This window comes from Pseudoliparis swirei, chromosome 20, assembly GCF_029220125.1.
Source record: "Pseudoliparis swirei isolate HS2019 ecotype Mariana Trench chromosome 20, NWPU_hadal_v1, whole genome shotgun sequence".
Taxonomy (NCBI): domain Eukaryota; kingdom Metazoa; phylum Chordata; class Actinopteri; order Perciformes; family Liparidae; genus Pseudoliparis; species Pseudoliparis swirei.
Genome location: NC_079407.1, coordinates 11,709,073 through 11,736,106, shown reverse-complemented (window position 1 = coordinate 11,736,106; position 27,034 = coordinate 11,709,073). Strand labels below are relative to the sequence as shown.

At 42.4% G+C, this 27,034-nt stretch overlaps 2 protein-coding genes across 3 annotated transcripts; one reads left to right on the top strand and one right to left on the bottom strand.

Moving 5' to 3' along the window:
* The first annotated feature begins 3,062 nt into the window (after window positions 1-3,062).
* Window positions 3,063-16,485, top strand: klc3 (kinesin light chain 3). 2 transcript variants are annotated; one of them, XM_056440865.1, is made up of 14 exons: window positions 3,063-3,251; window positions 5,240-5,470; window positions 7,665-7,730; window positions 8,171-8,335; window positions 8,995-9,070; window positions 10,028-10,170; window positions 10,299-10,381; window positions 10,841-10,928; window positions 11,072-11,173; window positions 11,432-11,605; window positions 11,913-12,012; window positions 14,370-14,550; window positions 14,751-14,817; window positions 15,194-16,485. In XM_056440865.1, the coding sequence occupies exons 2-14, from the start codon at window positions 5,279-5,281 to the stop codon at window positions 15,275-15,277; spliced, it is 1,521 nt and encodes a 506-aa protein (XP_056296840.1). In that variant the 5' UTR covers window positions 3,063-3,251; window positions 5,240-5,278; the 3' UTR covers window positions 15,278-16,485. The 2 variants fall into 2 exon arrangements, with proteins under 2 accessions (XP_056296840.1, XP_056296841.1); XM_056440866.1 differs by lacking the exon at window positions 3,063-3,251 and adding an exon at window positions 5,609-5,825 and having other exon boundaries at window positions 5,391-5,470.
* Window positions 16,486-16,654: 169 nt separating this feature from the next.
* Window positions 16,655-25,923, bottom strand: ercc2 (excision repair cross-complementation group 2). The gene is made up of 23 exons (XM_056440864.1): window positions 25,801-25,923; window positions 25,316-25,415; window positions 24,774-24,851; window positions 24,634-24,696; window positions 24,357-24,470; window positions 24,015-24,131; window positions 23,629-23,745; window positions 23,307-23,430; window positions 22,336-22,432; window positions 21,665-21,798; window positions 21,399-21,567; window positions 21,079-21,197; window positions 20,668-20,737; window positions 20,460-20,529; window positions 19,958-20,059; window positions 19,727-19,790; window positions 19,447-19,568; window positions 19,220-19,312; window positions 18,766-18,838; window positions 18,592-18,662; window positions 18,073-18,216; window positions 17,833-17,976; window positions 16,655-17,273 (listed from the first exon to the last, which is right to left on the bottom strand). The coding sequence occupies exons 1-23, from the start codon at window positions 25,803-25,805 to the stop codon at window positions 17,181-17,183; spliced, it is 2,283 nt and encodes a 760-aa protein (XP_056296839.1). The 5' UTR covers window positions 25,806-25,923; the 3' UTR covers window positions 16,655-17,180.
* Window positions 25,924-27,034: the final 1,111 nt, after the last annotated feature.

Genomic DNA, 27,034 nt, shown 5'->3' with positions numbered 1-27,034 from the left:
ACAGCCTGAGGAAAGCAGCTGCTCTGAAGTCTGTAGTTCTTACCCGGAAACGGCTGCGTGAACGAGGCTGTGGGTGAATGTTTTCTTTAAAACTCCTTTGGGTTTCTGTGCAGGCACCTCCCCGATATCACGGATGCTCGGTAGATGGGTACTAATGACGTTCCGGTTTATTTCCATTGTGGTCCTCGTTAGAAAGTGGAGATGAACGATCTTCAAGTCGGACAAAACAGTCTAGGACAATAGTTTTTTGAGGGACAGGTTTTCCAGCAGATGGCACATTGTATTAATGGATATGATAAGTATCGTCTGTATTCAGTTGATGTATAATGGATTAACCAGTGGCATACTAGCAATAATTGTGCCATAGGTTTTTTTTGCCCTCTCATTCACATGCCAAACAAACTTTTTCGCAGCATCTGTTAGTTGTGTAGCCTGGGATTTAGTTTTCATCCTGTGCCTGCAATCTGCAAAGACCCGTCCTTCTCTGCCTCTGATTGGTGGCCTTCCTGTGCAGTGCAGTGCTCTCATATATAACTCAAACGTCCTGATCGTGGACAAACATTTTGCTTTACGCACATATGGGTGGAATTAAAATACCAGGTCATTTGGAGTGTTAAATATATGTGGTGCCATGATTAAAGTTCCTGTTACATAAATGTTTATGGCATACTAACAAGAACATTTGAAAATGGTACTACACATCTAAAGGTTGCCGACCCCTCATCTACGTTCACGAGCTGAAACAAAAGCTCTCTTCTTCGCAGTTTGTCTGACGTTAAGCAGAGAAGAAGCTTCAGAGGGCTCTCTCTTAATTCCTGCTACCTGCCTGATCCCAGTCCTGGTATAAACCATGTGAGCAGCATGTATTGAGGGTTATTTGTCGTAAGCAGCAGCCTGGAGGACCAGTGACCGTATATGGCCAGGCCCTGCGTCCCCACCCCACAGTCAGTTGCTGGTGCTTCTCTGCCCACCTGACAGCTGAGTCGTCCATCAAAACGCTCGTATAACTGTCACATGCATGTGAACGTTCCTGTTTGTTGGGCTATCGCACTTATCTATAGCGCCATCTACAGAAACTCAAACTTTAAGCGACAGAAAATCAAAAGCAAAGAGGTCACAGCCCAGATGGATAACTGAATGGGCCTACAGGTCGCCAAGGGGACAGAGGGTCTCAGGTCCAGTGGCCCCCCTTGTTGAAGTTCATGTTGGAAAGACATAGGGCTCAATTGGAAGTAGTTGATAACCTTAATGTTTAGTTTTTGGTTTTCGCTGTGCGGGGTGGAAGTATTCAGATTATTTACTTAAAGTATGACTTACTATACAAATACCCCATTACAAATAAAAGTCTTGCAACATGTACAGCCTAATGAATCACCTGGAAAAATGCAACATTACAAATTCAGATGTTTGTGGTAATTTTGCATCTCTTTGAATCTGGGGGTCTTGCTCTTATATTTGAGGGATTTTTACCAGCCAGGGGTCCATTGTCTAATGATCGGCCCACGAGTCACAGCCATCCTGACACTGCTAGATCAGGGGATCTATAAGAAGTCAATCAAATACTGTAAAAATCTTCCCAAATAAAAAAACTAAACCTGGACATTTAGTAAATACTCAGCACCAATTTATCCGAGAAAAATAATCTAGTAATCTCTATAAAAAAAATATATAGAGAGAAAAATGGTCAATCCCTCTCCACACACTCTGCTTGTTTTTTAGCTGTTATTTGTTTGCATTCACTTTAAGTAGCTGAGTTTTGGGTCCACTGACTCCCACTGAAAGCTTCTGTAAATAAGTAGATGTAACTCAAGTTGATTGTTACTACACAGGCTCAGCTAATGGGACATTAAGACTAATGCTGGTTCCACTCTTTAACCTCCGGGTCTCACACACACACACAAACGCGCACACACACACACACACACACAAACACGGACCACACACTTAATATGACTTAATGGCCAGCTAATCATGGTGGCATCAATACAACATAAGAATATAATAATAGTAATATGTTTTTTATTTATTTTATATTTAGTCTTTTTTTTAACAAAAGTGAAATATACCTGTATTTTAAATTAGTTGTCATTAGATTAGCACTACATTATTCACTTGTTTATCAGGCCAGTCAGTAATTATACAATAATTAGATTAATGTTGTTAATTTGGCTTGAAGAGAGGAAGAATGAAAGGGATGGATAATTTCAAAATAACATGGCCAATCTCTTAGAGAGAGGCAGTTTTTTAGTTCATCACAGAGACATAATTATCTATATTAGGGACTTTAGTTATTGTTATATTTATTTAAGTCTACTTTAAAGGAAGGTGGTGAGATTTGAAGAGCTTATTTTAATTCTGTGTATTTCTTTTATATGAAAATGTTTTTAAAATGTAAACAAAACAATATAGGCCTATCTAATAGCTATAGATACATATGGGGCTCAAACAAACTGCCAAGGTAAATAATAATATTGATAATAATAATACTAATAATAATAACAATAATAATAATAATAATAGTCATAATAATAATCTTTATTCATCGGCTTCACAGGTTGGGTAAAACGTATCAAACTAAATTCCAATAAAAAAACGTTAATTTAATTGTGAATCTGTCATAAATGATCTGTATCTCTTCACGCACGCAGTTCATCTCTCCGCCTTGTACCGGTGCCGCGGTGTATGTTGGGAAAAATGGGAACAGGTAAGCTGCTCCTCTAATGCATGGTCAAAGTACTCGCACATATCTGGATAAATGCAGGAAGTCATGATACTTTGCCTTCAAAATAAAAGCGTAATATATGGGGATAAACCAATCGAGTTATTTGTAGTTTAGACATATTTGTAAAGTTATTGCACATAACTTAAATATATAACATGTATTTATTTGATACTTACAATACTATAATAATGTCCACTTCGGTACCTTTCACAGTACAACGATAAATGCAACGTTAAGACTATTTTACTTTGAAGGTAGAAACCGGAAGCTGAAGTGTTGTTATGCTAGCTTCATACTAATGTCTCTGTGATGACAGGAGGAGCTAAGAGCCGAGCAGGCAGCAGGTGAATCATTTAGTTTTTAGTTTATTTCCGTCCCACCTGTTCAACAGTTAATATACTGAAAGACACTGCGAAGAAATGTTCTGCTGTACATGACACGGTTCGCGTTCAACTCTAAAATATCAACAACAATAGGTCACAGAGGGAACAAAAAGACGGAACACGCCGCCGGAGCCTGGGTTTAGCAGGTAGGCTATAAATAACTTTGTGTTCATGTGGATCGGAGAGGAAGCTGCGTGTTTGTCTGTGTTTACATCGTGTTTCAAAGCATGATTACCATCCTTTGAGAAACGCACGTGTGTTGTCCAGTACAGCCGATGATGTGTTCACAAAGGAATTAACTGAAATGTTTTGTTATGTGACGCAGTCGTCATTATATGAGCGGAGAGGCTTGTTCTTTACATTAAATACAGTATTCCTGTCAGTAAGCAGACTACGAGGCCAGTCGCGCCACATTCAACGCAACGTATGGAGACTTTATTTGTTTTCATGTTATCTTTTTGTATTGTTGTAAACTGCATTTACTTCAACATTTGTATTATAGACACACTTCTCTTCTCAGAAAAGAGGAAACAGTAAACATCATATGCGTGTGTAGTAAAGTACGTGTTACTGTCTACATTAATATCAGAAACTAAAGTATTGAATTTATAATTTGGGCAGAGGTCTTGATCCTCTTTAACCATCTCCATAATTTACTTTAATAATGAGCTGTTTCTTGACTAAAGTGAATTTAAAGAGTTAAGGCAACAATACATTGCATGAGTTAAAGCCAGGTTTATATTAAAAGATCATACTGACTGAACTTCAATTAAATGTAAAGTTGGCTTGCATGTAGAGAATGTGGCGAAAACCCTCCAACATTCATACATTGGAAAAGTTTACGAACAGTTTCTTCTGCTCACTACTAGCTCCATCTATGAGTACTTTTAGTGCTGCTTTCACTACTTTACTACAACTGCCTCCTTTACTAATATATAGCACTACAGCTGTTGAAGATACCACTACTTTAATAATAATAATTCTAACTTTTATTGCGCTTTTCTAAATACACAAAGGCGCTCTACATTGGGGACAAGAAACAATGACAAACAGAACACAACAACAATGGAAAGACAAAGCAAACAAAACAAACACAAATAACTTATTGGTTACAAAGAAAGAAAGGAAAGCAAACTGGAGAAGCTGTGTGGGTCGTATCGGAGGCAGGGGTTCAGCAGGCGAGTTGGAAGAGGTGTGTTTGGAGTGCTTGCTTAAATAACGGTAGGGTGGGAGCCTGATGGATGTGGATGGGGAGAGCGTTCCAGAGGGGGGGTGCAGCTGCTGAGAAGGCCCGGTCACCCCAGGCCCGGCACTTGGTCCTGATGATCTTCAGAGTGTTTGTACCGGCGGACCTGAGTCAACGGGTTGGAGCGTGGAGGGGGAGGAGGTCTGAAAGATAGGGAGGGGCCAGGTTGTTTAGGGCTTTGTAAGTGATGAGTAATATCTTAAAGTTTATCCTGTACTTAACCGGGAGTCAGTGGAGGTGGTGTAGGACCGGGGTGATGTGTTCGTAGCGTCGGGTGGAGGTGAGCAGTCGGGTCTGGATGTTATGAGGTCGTGGATGAGGATTTCGGTGGTGGCAGAGGACATATACTGACACCACAAGTACTGACACTATTACTGCTCCCACTTCTAGTGCTATTGGTATGCCTCTACTAGATAGATAGATAGATATATACTTTATTAATCCCCAAGGGGAAATTTGTCGTCACAGTAGCAGCACCAATAAACTAAACACACAAGAATAAAAAATAAAATATAAAAAACAGGGATGAAAGATATAGGAGTATACAAAGTAAAATATAAAATAAAATATATATGTATAACATATATGCATACACAATACACAATACTACGACTACTACTACTACTATGGTAGTACTTGTACTGCTTCTATTACTGACAGGCTGTCACTACTTGTAAGCCACTACTATTGCTGACCCACAACTTCCACTACTCCTTTTGCCACTTTTACTATTGTATTACTTCTACTACTATTGCTGCCACTGATCTATTTCTACACATACCACAAGCTTGTACTGCCTACTACGGCTTCTTCTTACCACGACTACAACTGCCACCATAATAACCTCCTCTACTATTGATATGTACTTCCTCTTTGTGCTGTTCCCAGGTCAGTTGCTGTGAGAGCAGGAACCTCAGAACTGGAGCCATGTTGTCGGCGGAGGAGATTCTGTGCAACACTCGGCAGGTGATCGCCGGGCTGGAGGTGCTCAGAGGAGAGAACCGCAGTCTGCTGGAGAACCTGCAGGAGGTGGCAGAGAGCGGCAGCGTGGAGCAGGAGAAGAGCGGCATCGTCCGCCAATCACTGGAGAGGATCGAGCTGGGGCTGAGCGAGGCACAGGTACAGGTAGCCCCGTTAGAAAGGTGCTCTGTGTGCCAATTCTAATCTGCTGTGAGCTCTGTAGCGTCTTTAAGTCCATTCCTTCGGTTTCCTGGCTCACAACGTAACTGCTTTTGTTCACTTTCACCGCTCTCATAGCGACCCTTCCCTGCCAAAGCAGGCTGCGCTTCTCTGGGATCCCAGATGTTAGATACCCACTGCACCCTAAACGCTGGGCATCAAATCCCAGACGGGCCCAGTTAGTGACTCACTGGTGGACAGAAGGAAGCATTCAGCGGCTGCAGAGATGGATATTTTTCTCAGGAGTGGGAGGCGGAGCTAAAAGGAGCGTGAATACTAGTCTAACATTGTTCAGGTACCCAGAAAACAAAACCAGCTGAATGCTGATGTTTCTACATTTAAACAGCAACGATTTGCTAGCAGCAACTTTATGAGGCGTTTTACAGCCTTCCCTGCCCTCAAAGTTATTCATGTACTCATTATTCTAACTGGCAGGACAAATGCACGGATCAATACTCAAAGGTAATTACCAAATTGCTTTAACCCTCCTGTTATGTTCGTTTCTTACATACAGCCGTGATGTTCCCGGGTCAATTTGACCCGGTTAATGTTGAATCATCCAAAAGTGGTCAGAAACCAAAAAATTATAAAAACTATAGTTTGTACATCATCACAAACAACATTACTAACAATTAAATCAGTTTTTAGTGGAATTGAGTTATTTACCCCTCCATAGATCAGAGTTCAATCAGGAGCACTCACTCGTTTTAATGAAAAATACATGTTCAAACTATTTTTTAGGAACATTGAAAGAATCTAAATCTAAATTGCATTAGTCTACCATAACATATATTTTCTCCTAAATTTTATTTGCATTTTGTAATTTTTCTTTTCTTTATGGGGTGATGTAGATAAATAGAGATGAGACACCTGTGCTGTTCAGGGTCATAATGACCCGCCCACTAAAAATCAAGCCAAATGAGTCATAAAGGATTTGTATTGAAAGTAAACTTTAGTTATGTTTATTTTTAGTGTTAAGATGCATAAATTATATGATAAAAGATGACCAAAGGCCATCACATAGTCATCCTCTTGGTGCAGTCATATGTATCTGCAGAGTGTAATGTTGTACGACTTCTCAGCAACTATTTTGTATGTTTGGCCCTCCCCTGCTAAGGTGTGCGTGGAGTTTTCCCGCAGGGAAAAATAAAGGTTCCCGTCAAAATAGTATCTGTATTTCTCGCACAGCTGGGGTCGTTAGAAAGAGAATGTGTGTGGGTCTGAGATTGGGATGAGACAGGGTGCGTGTCTCTCCCAGTCAGACAGACAGTATATTAGAAGTACTATACTACATATGTATTAGTTGAGACATGAAAGAAACCCTCACATTAGTGTCCCATGTCCAATAAAGGTGTATTTAGGGGGAAAGTTAGAAGATGATAAACATTATTTGTTCTGTAATGTGTGCTTCTCATGTAGGGTGATGTGCACGCAGCAGGATAGAGATGGTTCCCATAACAACCACCTGATTCTTTTGTTTGAAGTTTGAAATGTGTACAACTTTATATATGGGGTTGTGAACGGGGTGTGTGTGTGCTGATTTGTGTGTGTGCTGATATGTGTTTGTGTGTGTGTTGGTGTCTGTGTGCGCGTGTGTTAGTTGGTGTGTGTGTGTGTTGGTGTGAGTGTGTGTGTTGAAACTTGGTGGGAGGGAGTAAGAAAGACTGTCCTACATTTACAAAGAAAGAAATAGTCTAAACGTGATTCTTCTGATGACTTTTAGCCTTCACTTTCACAGCCGGGTCAAATTGACCCGGGAACATCATCTCTGTTATATAAACCTGCAGGGGGGGGTTGCAAATACATGATATTTAAAAAAAAGTACTTAGAAGTATTTTTCCTAGATTTTCAAACTTTGAAACGGGTCAATTTGACCCGCAACATAACAGGAGGGTTAAGAATTAAACACAATAACACCCTTAGATGGAATAGAGGTCGACGGTATTGATACGACACCTCTTTGTCCTGAAGAACGGTTTCGTCCTCAGGTTTGAGCAAGCGATTCAAATTTAAAGGAGGAACAAAGAAAACAGTTTAGAGTCAAAGTTTGCTGAAGGATTAAAGTTGTGTTTGAAAGCTAAGAGGACGTCGTCTGGACATCATGCAATGTTTCAGTTGCCTCCCGTCCCTCCAGGTGATGATGGCGCTGTCGGCTCATCTGGGTTCACTGGAGGCGGAGAAACAGAAGCTGCGTGCTCAGGTGAGTAACTGCAGGACATGTTTGGGGGGGGGAAAGAGAAGAAAAAGAGTAGATGGAGATTCTCTGATGTCGTTAAATCCTTCAATGTGTTTTTCTGACCCTGAAGACACTGATGCTCACTCAGATCCTCCTTCTTCATACTCTTCTCCTCATAACCCGCGCCCCCTTTATTTCACATTTGTCCTCTTCCTTCATCTCCAACTACTCTTTTCTCTCTTCCGCTTCCCCCTCTGTGTCTTCGTCTTTCCTGCCTCCCCCTTTTTTTCTTCTTCACACAACCATCCTCTTCGTCATCCCTCTCCACCATCTGCTTTCCTTTCCTTGTTCCTTTTCTTTCTTGCTTTCTCTCCCCCACTGCCCTCTCTTATTCATTTCCTCCCCCTACTTTGCCACCTCCTTCTCTTCCTCTTCCACCGTGTCCTCCTCCTCCGCCTCCTCAGGTGCGTCGTCTCTGTCAGGAGAACCAATGGTTAAGGGACGAGCTGGCAGGAGCTCAGCAGCGGCTGCAGGACAGGGAGCAGGAGGTGGTCACCCTCGAGGAGCAGAACCGACACCTGCAGTTCATGTCCTCCATACGCAAATACGACCTGGAGGAGCCGCAGCTGGTGAGGGGAACATTAAACTGCACGCAAACACAAATGATCAGGAAGAGTTGGCAATCCCTACTACTCCAGCCAATTAGGGGCTCTCACAGGATCAGATGTGGGAGAAAAAAGGCGTGGCCTTTATTTGGACGATCCTTTTCTGCATTCAAGGAAATCAGGCGGAAATATTAACTTAATTGAATTAAAACCACAGTCACCTTTAAAGCTGGTTCTTAAACATAATCTATTCGACTTCCTTTTGGCTTTGGTCTTGGTGTCCACCAGCTCATGAGGGAAATATCTGTCTCTTATCTGCTAAATGCAGTGAAGTTGTCCAGAGGGTGAGCCGTATTTATATAACCAAGCTATTCAGTTTGTGCTGGTCAGGGTGCTGGTCAGGTATCATCCAGTGCATTTAGTAGCGCTTGTTTCCCCAAAACACCTGGAATGGGCTTGATGAGACTCAACCATATCAATTCAAATCTAGTCAACATCAAGCTGCAGAGTTGGAGGTACATTTCTGTTGGTTAGCGTGACACACCACTTTGAACAATTAATTCATTTAGTTTAAAATAATAATTAACATCCGATGGATGTTAATTATTATTGAGAATATGATGAGAATGTATCTGCAGTTCCATCTTTGCTGAGTGTGTGTGTGTGTGTGTGTCTGCCTTCAGGAGGACAAAGTCACGTCTTCCAACAAAGAGTCTCTGGATGACCTCTTTCCCACCGAGGACGAGCAACAGTCGCAGAGTAAGACTTTAATGTTTCTCCCAGTAACCGGCCGCACCTTTCAATCATTCCCGGGACAAATGGGACAGTTTAAATGGAGCAAGGTCACATGTTCGTGGGTTTAGCATCATCACTAAAGAATCTTCGATCCCCTTGATTTTGTCAGTCTCTCAGAATGTGACTGTACGTCTAGAAATGTTTTAGTGATTTAGGTGAACTTCATTTCTCTGTGGTTTGCCCTGTTCAGACACTCATGAGCTCAACATTGCACATATGACTTGTGTAGATTTATTGAAAATCTCTCTTTCATCAACGTGCTTTTGTCATCTCGATAAATTAGTTTTTAAAAAATAGAATACATTTTTTAATTAAGTCTTAAATCATCTACAGAGACTACTGTATGAGTTCATTTAAAGCTGCAGTGAAGTCAAACTGCCGGCTTTAAAACAAAGATATTTCACAACAATCTCCGTTAAAGCCAGGGTTGGTAGTCTTGAGAAAGAACAAGCCTGATTGTTGCAACTCTTTGCCACACCTTTTATCCTTGTGTTAGGTTTTTTTCTATTTTTCGGGAGTTTTTCCTGATCCGATGTGAGGTCCTGGGACAGGGATGTCGTGAATGTGTTCAGATTGTAAAGCCCTTTGAGGAAAATGTGCGATGGTAGAAAAGAAACTGAATTGAATTGAGTAAGTATTTCGCAGAAGGAACTCCAAAAGTTGCAGCTCATACTTTCACACACATATCAGATTGTTTTCTTTTTTGTCAGAGCATTTGTTTGAAGGATTGCAGTCGGGTTGTAAAGATGATGTAGACGGTTATAACACAAAGTGGTTCTGAAGATTACCAACCCGAGTTTCAATGTATCCGATTTCATTAATTTACTAACATTGATGAAATGTGACTCAAAAATGTAATTGATTGCTTTCATCAAGTCCAGGCCCGAACTAACTTGTGTGTGTGTGTTTGTTGCTGTGCAGCGTCTCAGCCTCGCAGCAGCGCAGCCGCCGCGGCCCAGCAGGGCGGCTACGAGATTCCCGCCCGCCTTCGAACGCTCCACAACCTGGTGATCCAGTACGCATCGCAGGGTCGATACGAGGTCGCTGTGCCACTCTGCAAGCAGGTGGGAGGGGTGTCCACCTCTAGCTGAGCTCCGTCAGCCCAGCGAGAGCGTATGAACGGGGACATGCAGCGTATTAAGAAATGTCAACCATAATATCCATTAAATGCCTCATTTCAATGTCTCAACAGGCTTTGGAAGACCTGGAGAAGTCCTCAGGCCACACCCACCCAGACGTAGCCACCATGCTGAACATACTGGCGCTGGTATACAGGTGAGATCAGTCACCATGGCAACAAAACACCTATTTGTACTGTTCTAGTATTACCAAGGGACCTCATGTGAGTTAAAGTGCACTTTGAAGTCTGTATTTTACTCTGATTTACTGACATTATCCCTGTTATGAATGATGTCAAAGCTCTGCGTAACATCCGTTTATATTACAACGATTATACTATTTGGACTATTTATGTCTATATGATACTTACTCTGTTCCGGTTGTGAATGGGTCTCCATGCTGTGTAGAGACACGAGACTCCTGAATTGGCAAAATACTTTCAAAACGTTCGTTCATAAACTCGTGTTAACGCAGCCTCGGCCAGGAAAGAGACCGAAGAAAATACGACCAAAAATCACAAGGATGGACATGACTCCTCTGTGTTTGGCAAAATATAATAGTTATTTAAAAAAAAGTAGGAATGTGACCAACAGTGTGATGTGTTTTTGTCTCCAGAGACCAGAACAAATACAAAGAGGCAGCCAACCTGCTGAATGACGCGTTGGCCATCAGAGAGAAAACTCTCGGGATCGACCATCCGGCCGTAAGTTAGTCTCCTCCCATGGACTCTAGATATTTGAGCTTCTGTTGATATTACCCCACAAAGAAACACAATATATTAAAGATTTTAAAGCAGTTTATCAGATTCGCTGTGTCATGTGCATTGTGTGTCATGTGTGTGTGCAGGTGGCAGCAACGCTCAACAACCTGGCAGTGCTTTATGGGAAAAGAGGGAAATACAAGGAAGCGGAGCCGCTGTGTAAAAGAGCTCTGGAGATCCGAGAGAAAGTAAAGAGAACACACGCATCACTAAACCTATGAGCACTCACGCACTGAGAACATATCTTTGTATGAAATGTGATACTATGACATAGCTTTAGCATAACGCCTCTTTAGACAAGTATACATATTTAAAACCAAACCACAAAACGCTTTGAAAAATGCTCTATAAGGGCCTAAATCAATCACTTTGAAGTATTTTGTAATAGAATGATGTGTTTCCCATCCTCAGTGTATTTTGTTTCTGTATGCCCCCCCCCCCCCCAGGTTCTGGGTACAGAACACCCCGATGTGGCCAAGCAGCTGAACAACCTGGCCCTGCTGTGTCAGAACCAGGGGAAGTACCAGGAGGTGGAGCAGTACTACGAACGCGCTCTGCACATCTACCAGAGCAAGCTGGACCCGGACGACGCCAACGTGGCCAAGACCAAGAACAACTTGGTGAGCACACTCCTGGAAGTCGTGTCTGAGTTTCACCAAAAGGTTTTGACAAATGGAAAAGTTGTTTACTTCCCGCGCTTCGTCCAAAGCGACCTACAAGTCAACCATGTGGACCATCCCGGAAGTGTAGGAATCATGGAGCTACTTCCACTGCCTCAAAGCTCCTCTTTAAAGACAAGACATAGAGTTCAACATGTATTTAATATATGTTATGAATGTAAAGTCTGAATGATGAAAATGTTTTGGTCACTTTCTCACCTCATTCCATCTTCTTTCATCTCTTCCCTGTTTCTTTGTTCTCTCACAGGCCTCATGCTACCTGAAGCAGGGGAAATACATACAAGCTGAAGCCCTGTACAAAGAGATTCTGACCAGAGCTCATGAAAAGGAGTTTGGATCTGTAGAAGGTAAACAACTTTTAATAAAAAATAAATAAAAATTTTACAGCAAAGTTTATTACATCGAATTGAGATTTTAAACATTTTGCGATATTTTATTAACGTATATGTTGTGATTTATTGCTTTTATTAATAGCAAATTACGCATATGTACACTACCGTTCAAAAGTTTGGGATCACCCAGACAATTTCGTGTTTTCCATGAAAACTCACTTTTATTTATCAAATGACTTGCAAAATGTATAGAAAATATAGTCAAGAAATTTACAAGGTTAGAAATAATGATTTGTATTTGAAGTATTAATTTTTTTCTTCAAACTTTGCTTTCGTCAAAGAATGCTCCTTTTGCAGCAATTACAGCATTGCAGACCTTTGGCATTCTAGCTGTTAATTTGTTGAGGTAATCTGTTGAAATGTCACCCCACGCTTCCTGAAGCACCTGCCACAAGTTGGATTGGCTTGATGGGCACTTCTTGCGGACCATACGGTCAAGCTGCTCACACAACAGCTCAATGGGGTTGAGATCTGGTGACTGTGCTGGCCACTCCATTACAGACAGCATACCAGCTGCCTGCTTCTTCCCTAAATAGTTCTTGCACAATTTGGAGGTGTGCTTTGGGTCATTGTCCTGTTGGAGGAGGAAACTGGCTCCAATCAAGCACTGCCCACAGGGTATGGCATGGCGTTGCAAAATGGAGTGATAGCCTTCCTTATTTAAAATCCCTTTTACCTGGTACAAATCTCCCACTTTACCAGCACCAAAGCAGCCCCAGACCATCACATGACCTCCACCATGCTTGACAGATGGTGTCAGGCACTCTTCCAGCATCTTTTCACCTGTTCTGCGTCTCACAAATGTTCTTCTGTGTGATCCAAACACCTCAAACTTGGATTCATTTGTCCATAACACCTTTATCCAATCTTCCTCTGTCCAATGCCTGTGTTCTTTTGCCCATACCAATCTTTTCTTTTCATTGGCCAGTCTCAGATATGGCTTTTCTTAGCCACTCTGCCTAGAAGGCCAGCATCCCGGAGTCGCCTCTTCACTGTCGACGTTGACACTGGCGTTTTGGGGGTACCATTTAAAGAAGCTGCCAGTTGAGGACCTGTGAGGCGTCTATTTCTCAAACTAGAGACTCTAATGTACTTGTCTTCTTGCTGAGTTGTGCACCGGGCCTCCCACTTCTCTTTCTGCTCTGGTTAGAGCCCGTTTGTGCTGTTCTCTGAAGGGAGTAGTACACACCGCTGTAGGACATTTTCAGTTTCTTTGCAATTTCTCGCATGGAATAGCCTTCATTTCTAAGAACAAGAATAGACTGGCGAGTTTCACATGAAAGTTCTTTTTTTCTGGCCATTTTGAGAGTCTTATCGAACCCACAAATGTGATGCTCCAGATAATCAACTAGCTCAAAGGAAGGCCAGTTTTATAGCTTCTCTCATCAGCAAAACAGTTTTGAGCTGTGCTAACATAATTGCACAAGGGTTTTCAAGGGTTTTCTAATCATCCATTAGTCTTCTAAGGCGATTAGCAAACACAATGTACCATTAGAACACTGGAGTGATCGTTGATGGAAATGGGCCTCGATACACCTATGGAGATATTTCATTAGAAACCAGACATTTCCAACTAGAATAGTCATTTATCACATTAACAATGTATAGAGTGTATTTCTGATTGATTTAATGTTATCTTCATTGAAAAAAACAATGCTTTTCTTTGAAAAATAAGGACATTTCTAAGTGATCCCAAACTTTTGAACGGTAGTGTATATCTAATAATATGATATAAATCGTCACTGGGTTAATCAGACTTTAATCATTTAGATTTAGGCAAAAAGGTCAAGAAGACCAACACTCCTCTTCGTGTTGACTGAAGAACTCGGCGACATCGAGTGGACTGAAAAAGGAATCGCTACCAAAATATAAAATTAGTAATGTTGAGTTCATTTAATAAAAGATCAATACTCTTCATCTGAAATATCGCGATAGTACAGCCGCATTCCTCAATGATGAACAGGTTAATGGTGAATGCAGTAATATTATTGGAGCCCCAGTAGAGAAGTCATCAATCATCAAACTGATCCAAGTATCATCCTGGTAAAGCTTGCCGACATTAGTCTCAGTGAGCCGCTGCTCGGACCGAGCCGGGCTTCAGCAACAACAGCTCCGAGTTCACTGAACCAAGACGAGGTCGACTGGCAGCTTCTCAAAAGTGACAGCCTCACTTCAACATGTTTCATCAGTGACGGGCAGAAAGAAAGTTCATAAAGTACTTAAGTGTGGGTCTGAAGGTGATGACCAGATTGAAGTATGATAGCTGGTCTTTGCATTCCCCATGTTCACACCCTGGTCTCTCCGTGCTACAGGCGACGGTCATCCCAGCTGGTCCGGTGCGGGGGACGGGGGCTCCGGACCGGATGGACTCAGCAGCCTGACGCGCAGCGGCTCTTTCACCAAACTCAGAGAGTCCATTCGCAGAAGCAGCGAGAAACTTGTCCGCAAGCTGAAGGGAGTCGCAACGGAGGAAACTACCCCGAGGAATGCTGGGTAATATTCTGTTACAGGTGGTAATCCCCCACCGTCGATCCAACTGTAGCTGAACCCAGGAACAAGGAGGATTCTGGCTCATAGAAGCGCTCCGGCTTTGGCCACAAGAGTTTTGGGCCGTTGACATTAAACCGGTGGAGTAAAACTGAGATTGTTGAAAGTTTCGCAATGCTGTGATACATGTGACGTGCTGTTTTCAGAATGAAGAGGGCGAACTCTCTGAATATGTTGAACGTTGGAGCCAGAGAGCGTCAGGACGGCGCCCAGGTGAGCAGACCGCTTTAAGATGACTGAGGAGTGAATGGGCCGGTTCTCTCGTTTAATTGAGGGATTTATTTGGTGCTAAATGCATAATGTAGTGATGTTTATGCTTATCACAATGTACCTTTACTCCCTGTAGATTTTTGTGGATTGTTATCAAACACATCGGCCATTATTATCATCAGTGGTGCAGGAAGTATTCAGTTTGTCGAAAGAGTAAATGAATAGTGTATCAAATCAAAAGTAAAAGATTCATAGCATACCGAAATAGCATTCCAATGTTATGTTGAGAAAAATGTAATTCTTAATATAACATTTTGATTAATTTTCCATGTATAATCAAATTCCTGACCACTCTAGTCATATTCTCTCTGTTCCTCAGTCGAGCCGCCTGGCGGATGTTCGAGGCCTGAGCTCCAGCACACAGAGTCTGACCAGAAGAGGTTCACTCGGTGATTGCAGCTAACGCACACACACATGCACACACACACACACACACACAGCTGTATTCCTCAGTGGATGCCCCACGTTGATTCCCCTCATGATCTGAGGTGATTGTCACAAGTGGAGACGTTATCAAAACTCTTAATTTATTGACCGTCGCTCATTTGCATAAGTCATAACCACTTCATGTGTCCGTGGCCGTTGAGGACGTGTCGACCAGTGAGGTGACTTCCTGACTCCACTTGGACGGTTCCTTATTGCACTATGACCTTTCCTTCCTGTTCACTTGACGTGTAATATCATTCCTTCCTGGACTTGGGTTAGACATGTGAGATGTAAATGTTACATTTGGTTTAAGATGAAGACGTTAAACTGATGATGTGTTTTTCCTTCAGTGTGCGGGTCACTCTGGTTCTGACGCGTCAGAGCGATTCATAAAACAAGAGTTTGAGCCGTACAGTTGTTCCACATTAGGGAACAACGTTAAAAAAAGATTACAATATACTTTTTTAAACACCTGACTTGATGGTACTATTTCTAAAAGATGGATATTAATATATTTTATTTATAGACATTTACCACAAGTTAATATATATTATGATCAATCAAACTAGGGCAGCTCCCTCTTCATCAAATAACCTTTCTTAATTCTTAAGAGGTTCTTTATGGTGTTCTCATGCAGAAGAACTTATTTATAAATAATGTATGAGCCATCTGATGAACAAAGTGTAAAGTGATTCTTTGTGGAGAAACTGTTAAATGTGCAGGTCGGGGTCAGCCCTAAATCACTTCAATATTAAGACATTTCAATATTTAAAATTGTGCATTTGTTGCATTGTGAGTTAATAGACGATTCAGAAAATAGTTCTCAGCTCTCAAGTTATTGTGTGCAAACGTTTCATCAAACGAGCCGGAAGACATTCAAAGTCGGTGGTGACCCTGTTGAAGGTCAAAGTGTTGCAACCAAAGTGGTGAAGCCATTTTAAATGGAGGTAGCCAACATAACTATTTCACTGACATGCACAACTCACTATTAACTGAGGTAGAAGGTGTCTGTCATTCATGTAAGAGCTGGAACACACTCAGTTTACTGTAGGAGCCACAGTGGCTTCACCACACACCTGTAAGAACGTTATATATCAATCTCCTGAAGCTGGTTATTCTGGTAAATATCAATGTTGCTATAATGTATAATTGAAAAACCTGAATTGAAATAAATAACAAAAAGTTGTTGAACTATATTCATTGTGTTTGCATGGACATATTGCTTTGTTGTTGGTCTATTAGGACTTATAGTTGTTAAGGGCTGCTACTTAACCTTTCTTTTTGAATCGTTCAAATTGTTTATGTATTCCCATTCTGGACCTCTTTCCTAAGAAGAAACAACACAAGTCAACTGTTGAATACAAACATTTATATTCCAACTTCCTGGTTGAATAACAGATACAAAAATTCAAGTTCAGTATTAGTGGACTGTACAGCGGCAAAAGGAACGTAGTCTCGTCTGTATGAGACGCTATATGGAACATGAACTTTTCCCCTTTAATTGTTTTTGTTTACACTACAGTCCTCACTATATCCTCTCACAGTACATCTGTGAGTGATCTCTAGTATCGAGTAAACAAATGTGAGACCCATCCCCATTAAACTGCAGCATCTGACATGAAATACACGTAAAGAGCTGCGGTGCTCAAACCAGAAATACAGGAAGTAACTCAGACCTCCGGAGCTGTGTGATGAATACTCACCGATAGTGACTGTAACCACCAGAGCTGGGCCAGCGTGGGCTTTGAAGACGTTTCATGGTTGTTTTTCCCACAAAGAGAAGGAAGAGGCAAATCTACTTGAACTGCCCTGATGAAGCCCGTACATCCATTTAAAGTCACAGTAACGGGTGACGACATTACACAATGTGTTTGACACCTTCAGCTCTGGTGAGCGATCTGACTGATTTTCTTCAGCATCTCCTCCGACTCCAGCTGCTCCAGAGTCAACAGAGACAAACCCAGCTGGTCCTCCTGGAGAGACATTATTAGAGAGCGTTAAATGTTAGGAAACCGAGAAGGTGATCAAAGACCGCCTGCTCAACAACGTTGTGTGTCTAGCTTCGTCCCTCTTCAGCCTGCTGGGGACCTGGAGTAATCACGCCGTTAACTGCAGCTCTAAAGACGTTCAGACAGAAGATACAGTTTGAAGCCGTTTTGTTCAACGCGGGCTTTTTACTTCTCTACCAGAGACCACCAAGCGGCTGCTGGCCTTGGCCAACACGTCTCGATGCAGTTTACATCCATATTTGTCCAAAGTGACATCGCTTCATTATTTTATCTTCTTAGTTACAATGTTGTGTTGTGAGATCAGAGTGATCTGTGACATCAACGTCTAATCACTGGAGTCAATGTGGATATTTGTGGCAAATTTGAAGAAATTCCCTCGTGGCGTTCCCGAGTATTACCTTCAGGAGGAAGGACATGAGGTCAGTGACTTGACCAGCTAAATCACATCGATACATCCAGACGATCCAAACATAATGTCGGGGCATAGATGCAAGTGCTTACTAAAGAGAGGCGTTAGTCGTACCTGTCTGAACGGCTGAGCCATCTGACGCAGGAAGTGCTTGGAGAGCTGGACGGCCTCGTCCACGGTGAGGTTCAGACTGCTGTCGCTGATGTGTTCCTGAATCCAGCGAGGGAGCTTCCCACGTTTGTCTGCTCGGGCGTAGCGCTGCGGACGGGAGAGGGAGAGGTCTCACTCCGAAGAATCACCAGATCACCAAACCTGAAGGCCGTTTATCGGCTTGTCCCGAGGCCCTGCCCGTACCTTGTCGGCGAAGATCATGATTCCGTAGTCCGTCTTGCCCCGGATGACTCTGCCCACACACTGGGCGGCGTGACGCATGGCGTCAAACGTTAAGAAGTCGTTCTCTCGGATCTGAAACTGATCGCGAAGGTACTCCAGACGAGCCTGAAACACGCCGAGGAGAGAGCGAGAGGGATTGTAAAGCTGCGTGGCCGGAAACACTGAAAACATTCAAACAGAGAAGATCTGTGCTCGTCATATGGATATGATATGGTGACGACTCCCCTGTTCACTCATTTAGTTCTGCCTTTCTAAGAGACACTCAATAGTTTATTCTGCAGTGAGGACACATTCAGATTTCATCCACAACAATGTTTTCCTCATCAATAGAATATGATATATTTCATTGTGGCGTTGTTGCTGGAAGTCCGGTTTGCACTCGCGGTACTGTGACCCGACTCAACCTGGACGTTAAAGATTTGTGACTCGGCTTAAAAAAAAATCGTGGATTTTAAAATGCGGGTGAGTGACAGTTCTGACCTTGAGGATGCGGCTCTGCGTGTAAACGTAAGGCACTCCGAACATGATGACCGCCCGGCCAAAATGGTGCACTGAACAGCAAACAGAACAACAGTGAACGTTGGTAAACGGCCTTCCACACGACTCCGGGGAACTTTTCTTTTGACTGAATCTGTGAAGCAACGTGCCGCCTACCAAAATCGATCCCTTCAGACACCTTCCCCCTGGCCACCGACAGCAGGATGGCTCCTCTGCCGTTCTCACACGCCTGAGGAGCAGAGACGCAGACACATGTCAAAAAAGACAAAAGAAGATAAGCTATCACCACGACTGCCTGTATTGCTTTTCAAGAACTGCAACGATCAACTATTTTGAGAAGCAATTAATCATTAAAGCAATTAATCACATGTTTTAAGCCTCTGAAATGATTTCCATATTTTTCTCACTTTTATATATTTAACTTATATAATTGGTTGCAGCTCTAAATCCTTTCCTAGTGATGCCAAATGGCACAGGCATTGCGTCCTCCATGTTTCGCCTCCTCAATACTCATTTAGCACCGTGGTGATGTTTTGTCTCCCAATAACAGATGTTTGTGAGACCTTTATTAACGATGTGTATAAAGTGAGATGACGGGTGTCTCTCTGACCTCCTGGTATTTCTCCAGGGCCATGCTCGTCTCTGCAGCGTCCGGAGTCTCGATGAAGATCAGCTTGTTTCTCTGGATGTTCTCCAGGATCCCCTGCAAGCAAACACAAAGAATACAACTTACACTAAATAGTATATTCTGTTTCTATGACGCAAACATTTCATTCAGTATCATTCGTAGTGCTACTGTGGTTAGAAGTTGGTTAATTAATTAATTAGGATGCCTACCTGTTCATACCAAGACGCCACGATGTTCTCCATGTACATGTAGCTGGTGAAGAACGCCACGATGCCGTCGGGAACGATCGCAGACATATCTTGGAGTAGGCTGCCATAGTTACGAATCACAGCTGGAAACAAAGAAGAGACACATTACTGACGTTTTATTTAAACAAATATGTTATTCTGAAAAAGACCAAATATGTCATAGCTGCAAATCTCCCCAAATAAATATTTTGTTTCATCGTTCCGGTGATATAATGCAATAAATAATGACATCTCTACTCACCAAAGTCTTCTCTGGTCTCGAACTTTGAGCTCAGGGCCACCTGATCGTTTCCCCTGCCGACAATCTATGTGAGACCAACAACTTAAACAACATGGACACAGTCTCCAACAATTCACTATTAATATATATTTAATATAAAAGTGTTAAAAGTGTTTTTCTGACACAATTAGTTCATTTCAGCCCTCGTCTCAGAGTGTGTGAGTGTGTGTGTGTGTCAGAGTAGTTACACACCAGAGGACAAAGGCAGGTCCGTGCCAGCGTCATGGTGAAGGATGCCATGGTAACAGGGCGGAAGTCGAGGATTCGGGGATAGATGTCCAGTGGGGAGAGAGTCTGAAGAGTCCACATGGGAGCAGAGATGTCTCATTAGTGCACGACTACCTGAACTCATTTGTCTGAGCAACAAATGTGAAACAGAAAAACTAATAACTTTCCAGAACAGATGGGTTGGCAAAATGCAGATAATTCACTCCTAACTGTGGTACTGGAACATGAAAACAAAGCAATTCATCAAAGTACAGGGACTAATAGAGACTAATCTGGATTGGTTCACAGGGGTGTGAAGGAGGGCCCAAAGGGAACTTTGCTTTAACAGGACTAAAGGTAGATTGAAATAGAGACACCTTTCATTTCTCCAAAGGCAAAAATCTTAATGACTGAACAGAGAAGAAAGGCACAGAGAGGTAACTAACCAACTAAACTAACCAAGCAACTAACTATCTAACTAACTTACCCCCGAGGTGATGATGACTGACTGAAATCTTTGAAAAACAGGTTTGATGGCAATAGACGGGTCCATACAGCTGAGAGGGGAACAAAGACAGATCGGATCAGGTCTTCATAATAATCAGTGGATTTTCTCGCATTGAGAGAAGCAACAAAGACACAAATGTTAATGACGCTTCCCAACTTTAAAAGCTATCTCTGTGTATTTTACCGACCTGAAGTACAGCACAGGGTTTGCGATGGTTGGAGTTCTGTCTTCAAAGGGCTCGATGATTATAGTAAAACCTTCAGCGGACAGAGAGAAATAGTGTTTAATGACATGAACTATCAAATTTAAGCCAAGAAGATTTAAGAACTGAACAAACAATGTTTTAATGACTAAAGAAATCAACGGAAGAAAGTAAATGTGACGTCTACCGCTCATCTCACTGTAACTAGTCTGTAAACTAGAAGGGTTCTCATCAGGGTGCAGATCTCTGAGGCCCGTGAGCATGCAGCCAGAACTCGAGATAAGCCGTGGACAGCAAGAGGGTCACAGTCACTCACGGACACAAGCAAGGACGCCAAATGATTCTCCTGGCGGAGATCACAGCACTAACAATACAGATCCAGAAGTGTTCTACTACCTTGGCTGTAGGTGCTGACCAGGGTAGCAAAGTTAGAGATGAGAGTAACAGCTGAGAAGTCTGCGATATCGGCAATCTCCAAAGTTCGCAGTAACGACCGTAACCGCTCTGCACAAAACCTGGAGAACACGGAGGGACGGAGAAAAGATGAGGGAGAGGAAACGTGCCCGAATGAGGAAGCTGCCCGGCCAATGAGGGAACAGGAGAGCGAAGAAGGGAATGAATGAGGAAGAGAGTAACAGAGTAGAAGAGCAAGCGAGTTGAGTCGGTACATGATCACATGATCAAATGCGCGATGCGCAGCTGAAGTCGGCACCGACCTGAGGGGCTTGCGGTCGATGCAGACTTTGTCGAAGATGTCTTTGAGGAACTGCGGCGTGCTCTCCTGTACGACGTGATGGACTCTCAGACGGGACTTCAGATACTCCAGGAAACGTTTTAGGAAACCGACAAAGTGCTCCGCTGTGCGAATGCTACCAGGGACCGCCTCTAATGGAGGGAGAGAAACAGCAACGCTCACTTTCTGGAGACTGAGTTGTGTTTAAAACTTTTTTTTATGTTTAAGAAATGAATTGGACGGCCGTACCTTTAAGAATTTCATCCGGCAACACGGGATTTGAGAGGTAGACGTCCGTTTCCCTGGCAATATTGGCTTCCTTCAGCCCCTCCACTAAACGGCTGTACTCCATCTTCAGCTTGGTGGCGTCCGTCTCCTTTATCCTATCAGGCAGCAGAGGAGGCGGGGCAGAAATGACATCACTCATCTCTTGATGCACATCGTGTGGAAATAACGGAGACATCCCAACTCCAACGTTTAACTCACTCTCAAAGGTTATTAGTGCCAGAATTATTTCCATTCTGGTTACCCGTCATTATAGTATAAAGTATAGGATGTAAAGTATATTTAATTCGTGGTGTGATTCGGTCCCATGTGATGTGATGCTAAAAGACTGGGTGCAAAAATGTTCTACAAATTGTGAACATTTGCCGCAGCCTGGATTAGCCTATAAAATAATGACTTTACAAACATCAATAAATGTAAAGTCAGAAAAACACATTTTACAAACTGGTGGGAGTTTTTACTCGGTACAGAACGACGTTAATGCAGGAGTGCTGTCCAAGACTTGACAGGTGACATTTTTACATTTAAGTTGGCAGACGTCAGTGATCATCGTTTATGATTTATATCGTACATGTATGAGGGAAAAAATTAAAAAGCCCCAGACAACAGAGCTGTGTGTGTTCTGTGCCTCTTACTGTTGTATGGTGTTCTGCAGAGTCTCCACGTTGGTCTGGCAGCGGTCCAGTGTTCGTCTGGAGATGTTCACACTCATGGAGTCGATGCACACATTGTCTGAGGAGAGAACGCGACACGGGGAGAACGGTTAAAGCTCCTCCTTGAGTTCGCCCATCAATAATAGCATGCGTCATTTCATCATAATTTATAGTGATTTAAAACGGAATAGGGTGTGCTCAGTCATACATAATGGAGTGAGAAAAATAATATTTATCTTGTTTTCCCTGTCTGTGATATAAAGAAATGCTGGTATGACGACAATATGATGAGCAAAAAGAGTTATGTTACACTGCTGTACAATACTAAATGTTACACTCTATTATTACATTGCACTTTACACTATTTTACAGTACGTAGTATATTATATTCTAACGTGAATATATGTCATACTACTTTCTGTATATATTATATTTATATAATGTTGCTTTCATTTATTCAGACAACACTAAGTGTCATTACTTAATCACATATAATTCTGGTGTACGCTGTTCACATATAAAAGAGCAAGTCAACAAGTCCGTTTATATTATTATTTAAACTACCTCTTTGTATCTGTATTTATCTTTGTGCAGCTGCAGCACCAGCATTTCCCCTCTGGGGATTAACAGAAGTGGATATCATTTCATTTATTTAGTCATTTACTTTATAACAATAATTATCCCTAAATTTCAGAATCTGTTTTTCTTTCCTCAAGACACGGAAGAATTTGCCTGTTTTTTATGTTTTGGTGCAGGAGAAAATAAATCAATAAATAATCAAATAAAAACAAATTCAGAAAAGAAACATTGACAAAAAAAATGTGAAAAGAAGTATAATGTTTTAAAAGGAAGAGCTGGACAGTTTGGATCAGGACTTTACACCGTCGACCATTCTGGTATTCGTCCGGTTGCGCAATATATTTATTTGACTGCACTAACATTCTTCTCCTCACCGATATTATGAGCCTCGTCAAACACCACCACGGACTTCTTGGTCAGCTCTTTGGACACCAGGTCAGCTATCTTGGGGTCCAGCAGGTAGTGGTAACTGTACACCACAATGTTGGCATGCATGAGCTGAGAGGAAATAGAGATGGGACAAAGTGAGCGACGCAACACCAACCGTGTGAAGCATCTTTAGGTATTAAAACTATTATTCTTTCAGTGAAGAGCAACTGCGTCAGAGTATTTCCAGATGTGTGTGCCGAGTGCCAAAATACTAAGAAAGCTTTTTAAAATTGTATATATAATAAACATGCGTCTAGTGCGACATACCGAGTAGCGTGCCAGATAATACGGACACCAGCCTTTCCTCTTGCCGAAGTCCTTTAGGTCGTCTAGGTTGTAGACCCCAGGGGGGAGGGGCACCTGTCGGCCGACCGCATCAAAATCCTGCGGACACGAACCGGAGTGGGTGGGTGTTTACCCGTGAGGTCCACTATAGTACGTAGTCAATAAATGACTAATAAGTATCCTCATTATTCAAATATTCTGAACATCCCACTCTCACTTTAACCTAGTGACAGTTGCTAACCAGACAGTAAGGGCATCCAGTATCGAATAGACTGCAGGTGTTGGTCTCCTGGCGCTGCAGACTGCTGCAGTGAACCAATCAGCAGCGACTCCATCACAAAAATACTAGCATACAGGTGACTTCTTACCTCATAAAAGCGGCACACAGGCAGGTCGGGGTCGCTGTGTTGTTGTGCTCGGATGTATGATGCCGTCAGCGTGTGGCACTTCCCATCAACCTCTTTACCGAAGCGCAAGGCGCTCACCTTGATAGAAGCAGACCAAGGAGACATTGAATCCTTTCAGCCAACTAAAGTGCTAAGAGGTCCAGTTTCTAGGGTTTCCTCCAAGGATGTCTGAACAACAACAGAGAGCTTGTTTGCGTGTCTGTAAGATCAGCATGTTAGTGTGTGTGTGTGTGTGTGTGTGTGTGTGTGTGTGAGTGTGTGAGTGTGTTTGTGCTCTGCCTCGTGCCGTATGCAATCTCGTACCTCCGGGTGGATGCAGAGGTTTTTTCTGGAGGAGAGGGCGAGAGCCAGGAAGTTGTTGACCTCTCCAGTTTCCTTGGAATAATACTCCATCAACTTCCGCAGCTCCTCCACAACCTGATAAGACAGCGGATTAAATATACGCCACGTCATCTCAAGCCTTCTTTAAAATGTTTTTTACTGTTTTATTTTAACTTGCTAAGCAGTAGGGAAAAATAATGTTGCTGGGATTAAATCTCTGAATTACAATTTGTGTGAATATATTTGACATTTCACTCACCTTCTCAATCTCTGGAACTGTTCTGGAGCAGTATATTAGCTTGGTCACTTCCAAAGGAAAGACCTGAAAAAGAGCGAGAGCGTTTATTATGGGCTGTTGGGAAGCAACAAGAAGTCAAAAGAAAATGCAGCTAAACTCACCTTTTGGTAGGCAACGATGAGGGACAGCAGAGAGATGGTCTTCCCGGTTCCCGATGGCATCTCCAGGACTCCATGACCCTGAACATAAACAGTGACACACGTAAAGATTAATAGCGTGTGGCTTCAAAACAAAACCTGAAAATCCTTTAAACTCCACCCTTGATTAATGTTTGTGCAGTAAAATGTCCCCGTCAGTGATTTACAGCGATGTTTTCTGGATCAATATCACTGCTGCATTAATGTGTATGTTCCATCTTTACATCTGTAGATGTTTTTAAAATGGTAAATGGACCCGTCACTACATGACATCATTCACACCCATTCATACACTGATGGGAGGGGCTAAGGTTCCACCTGTCAACCCTTTTATACAGCTGGTTAGTTTCATCCACACCAATGCATCGTATTCTATGAGATCATCGTATGTTTGTATGTCAGAATATTTCTACACTGTGGCATTACTACTTTTACTTCAAAGAAAAGTCGCCTGTCGCCTGGCTGCACAACGCTCTCTAATCCCAGAGTTGACAAACACGACCCACCTTGGCGTCCAGAGTCCTCTTCAGCGCGAGCATGTAGGAGTACTGCTCCGGGTAGATGTAGTCGTATGGGAAATACACCAACAGACCCTCGATGTTGATCCTAGGATGAATACAAACAACGGACTTCAGACACACCGCAGGCTCAGAGCAGAGACGTGCAGCCTCTTTGCAACTGTGTGCGCGTGCGTGTGTGAGTGAGCGTGTGTATGTGTGTGTGTGTTTGTGTTTGTGTAAAAGCACCGCAACGATGCGAGCTTCGTGCAGCAGCTACAAAGTGAACACACTTGTGTATGAATCTCAGCTCAATCAGCGTCAGGTGTAATGTTCCCTGAGCTAAATGACGTCAGCTAGTTTAACTAAGTGGGTTATGATTGATGTAACCACGCTAGCAACAAGCAATGTGTACACTATGGAGTGCTTGTGCTAGCTTGAATGCAGCAATAACGATCGTCTTTCTTCTTTACTGTCGCGATAGAAACACTAACTTCATATTTGCGAAACGTGCAGCAGACGCTCCTCCTCTTCTTGTTCTTCTTCTTTCGTCACTTTCGCTGTTTATACATCATTTTGATTAACTTTGGTGTCAGAAAACTAAAAACACGCTGCAGTAGGAGCCGATTTCTTCTTCTATCTTCTTCTGCGGCTTTTACTTCTTCTTCTTCGTTTATTTTTGACGGTTGGCAAATCATTTTATAGGCGCGTTACCGCCACCTAGAGGCGCGAGAACACCATAACATTCAGGGGAAAGGGATCGCACTCAATGCATCGCACGTCTAGTCAGTGACCTATTTGGAAAAATACACATACACTGAACATTGTTTTGGATGATTACAAAAAAATCGCATCATGTGCTTTTTATTAATAACATTTGTATCCATCAATTTGCCTGGATGGACACATGCAATAAAATTATACTTGCTATTGTAATACTCCAAGGTAGGTATAGTTTGCTAGATGAATATGCTTAATAACTCTAGGCTAATATCAGATGGTTATACGTATAACTACAGAGCCTTAATGAATGAACGTCAGCAGAGAAAAAACACACAATAAAAAAACTGGAATCGGAGGGTATTGAATATTCAAACCCTCAGCTGAAGAATCGACCTCCATCCTCCATGAGGAACAATGTGAATTCAGCATGTGGCTGAGTGCCCCCTCCATCTCCCATCCAACCAGAGACCACCAATGTGGGCACAGTCACAGACATGAGTCTGATAGGCTCTTAAACCCTGAGAAAGGTTTTTCTTCTGTCTTTCAGGAGGCCAATTCTTCCGTCTGAATACAACCTTTACCTGTCTCTCTTGCCCCCCTTTCTCACTACTGGACCATTCTTCCTCCCCGGCTCACTTTTCTCTCCTTCCCTTTGAAGAGTTCCGGCTGACTCCTCTCCACTGGGGAGGTACGCTCCTCCACTCTTGTTTCATTATTAATTCATTTGTTTGAAAAGGTTTATTTCTCATATAGTTGCAGCCTCCCTCTGTTCTCTTTTTCAGCCTGGGGGAGCATGACATATCCTTTACCTCCTTAAATGACGGCTGTAAGAGTGTGCCAAACCAAGAACAAATCTAGTTTACTTGAAATATCATTCTTTGGTTTATGAATGTAAAACTGCCAGTTTTCAGACTTCCGTTCAGATAAAGATTGTAACTGATTGTTTATTTCCAGGACGTCTGGTCAATAAGTTTGTAAAGCCAGAACATGATATATTATGGGCTT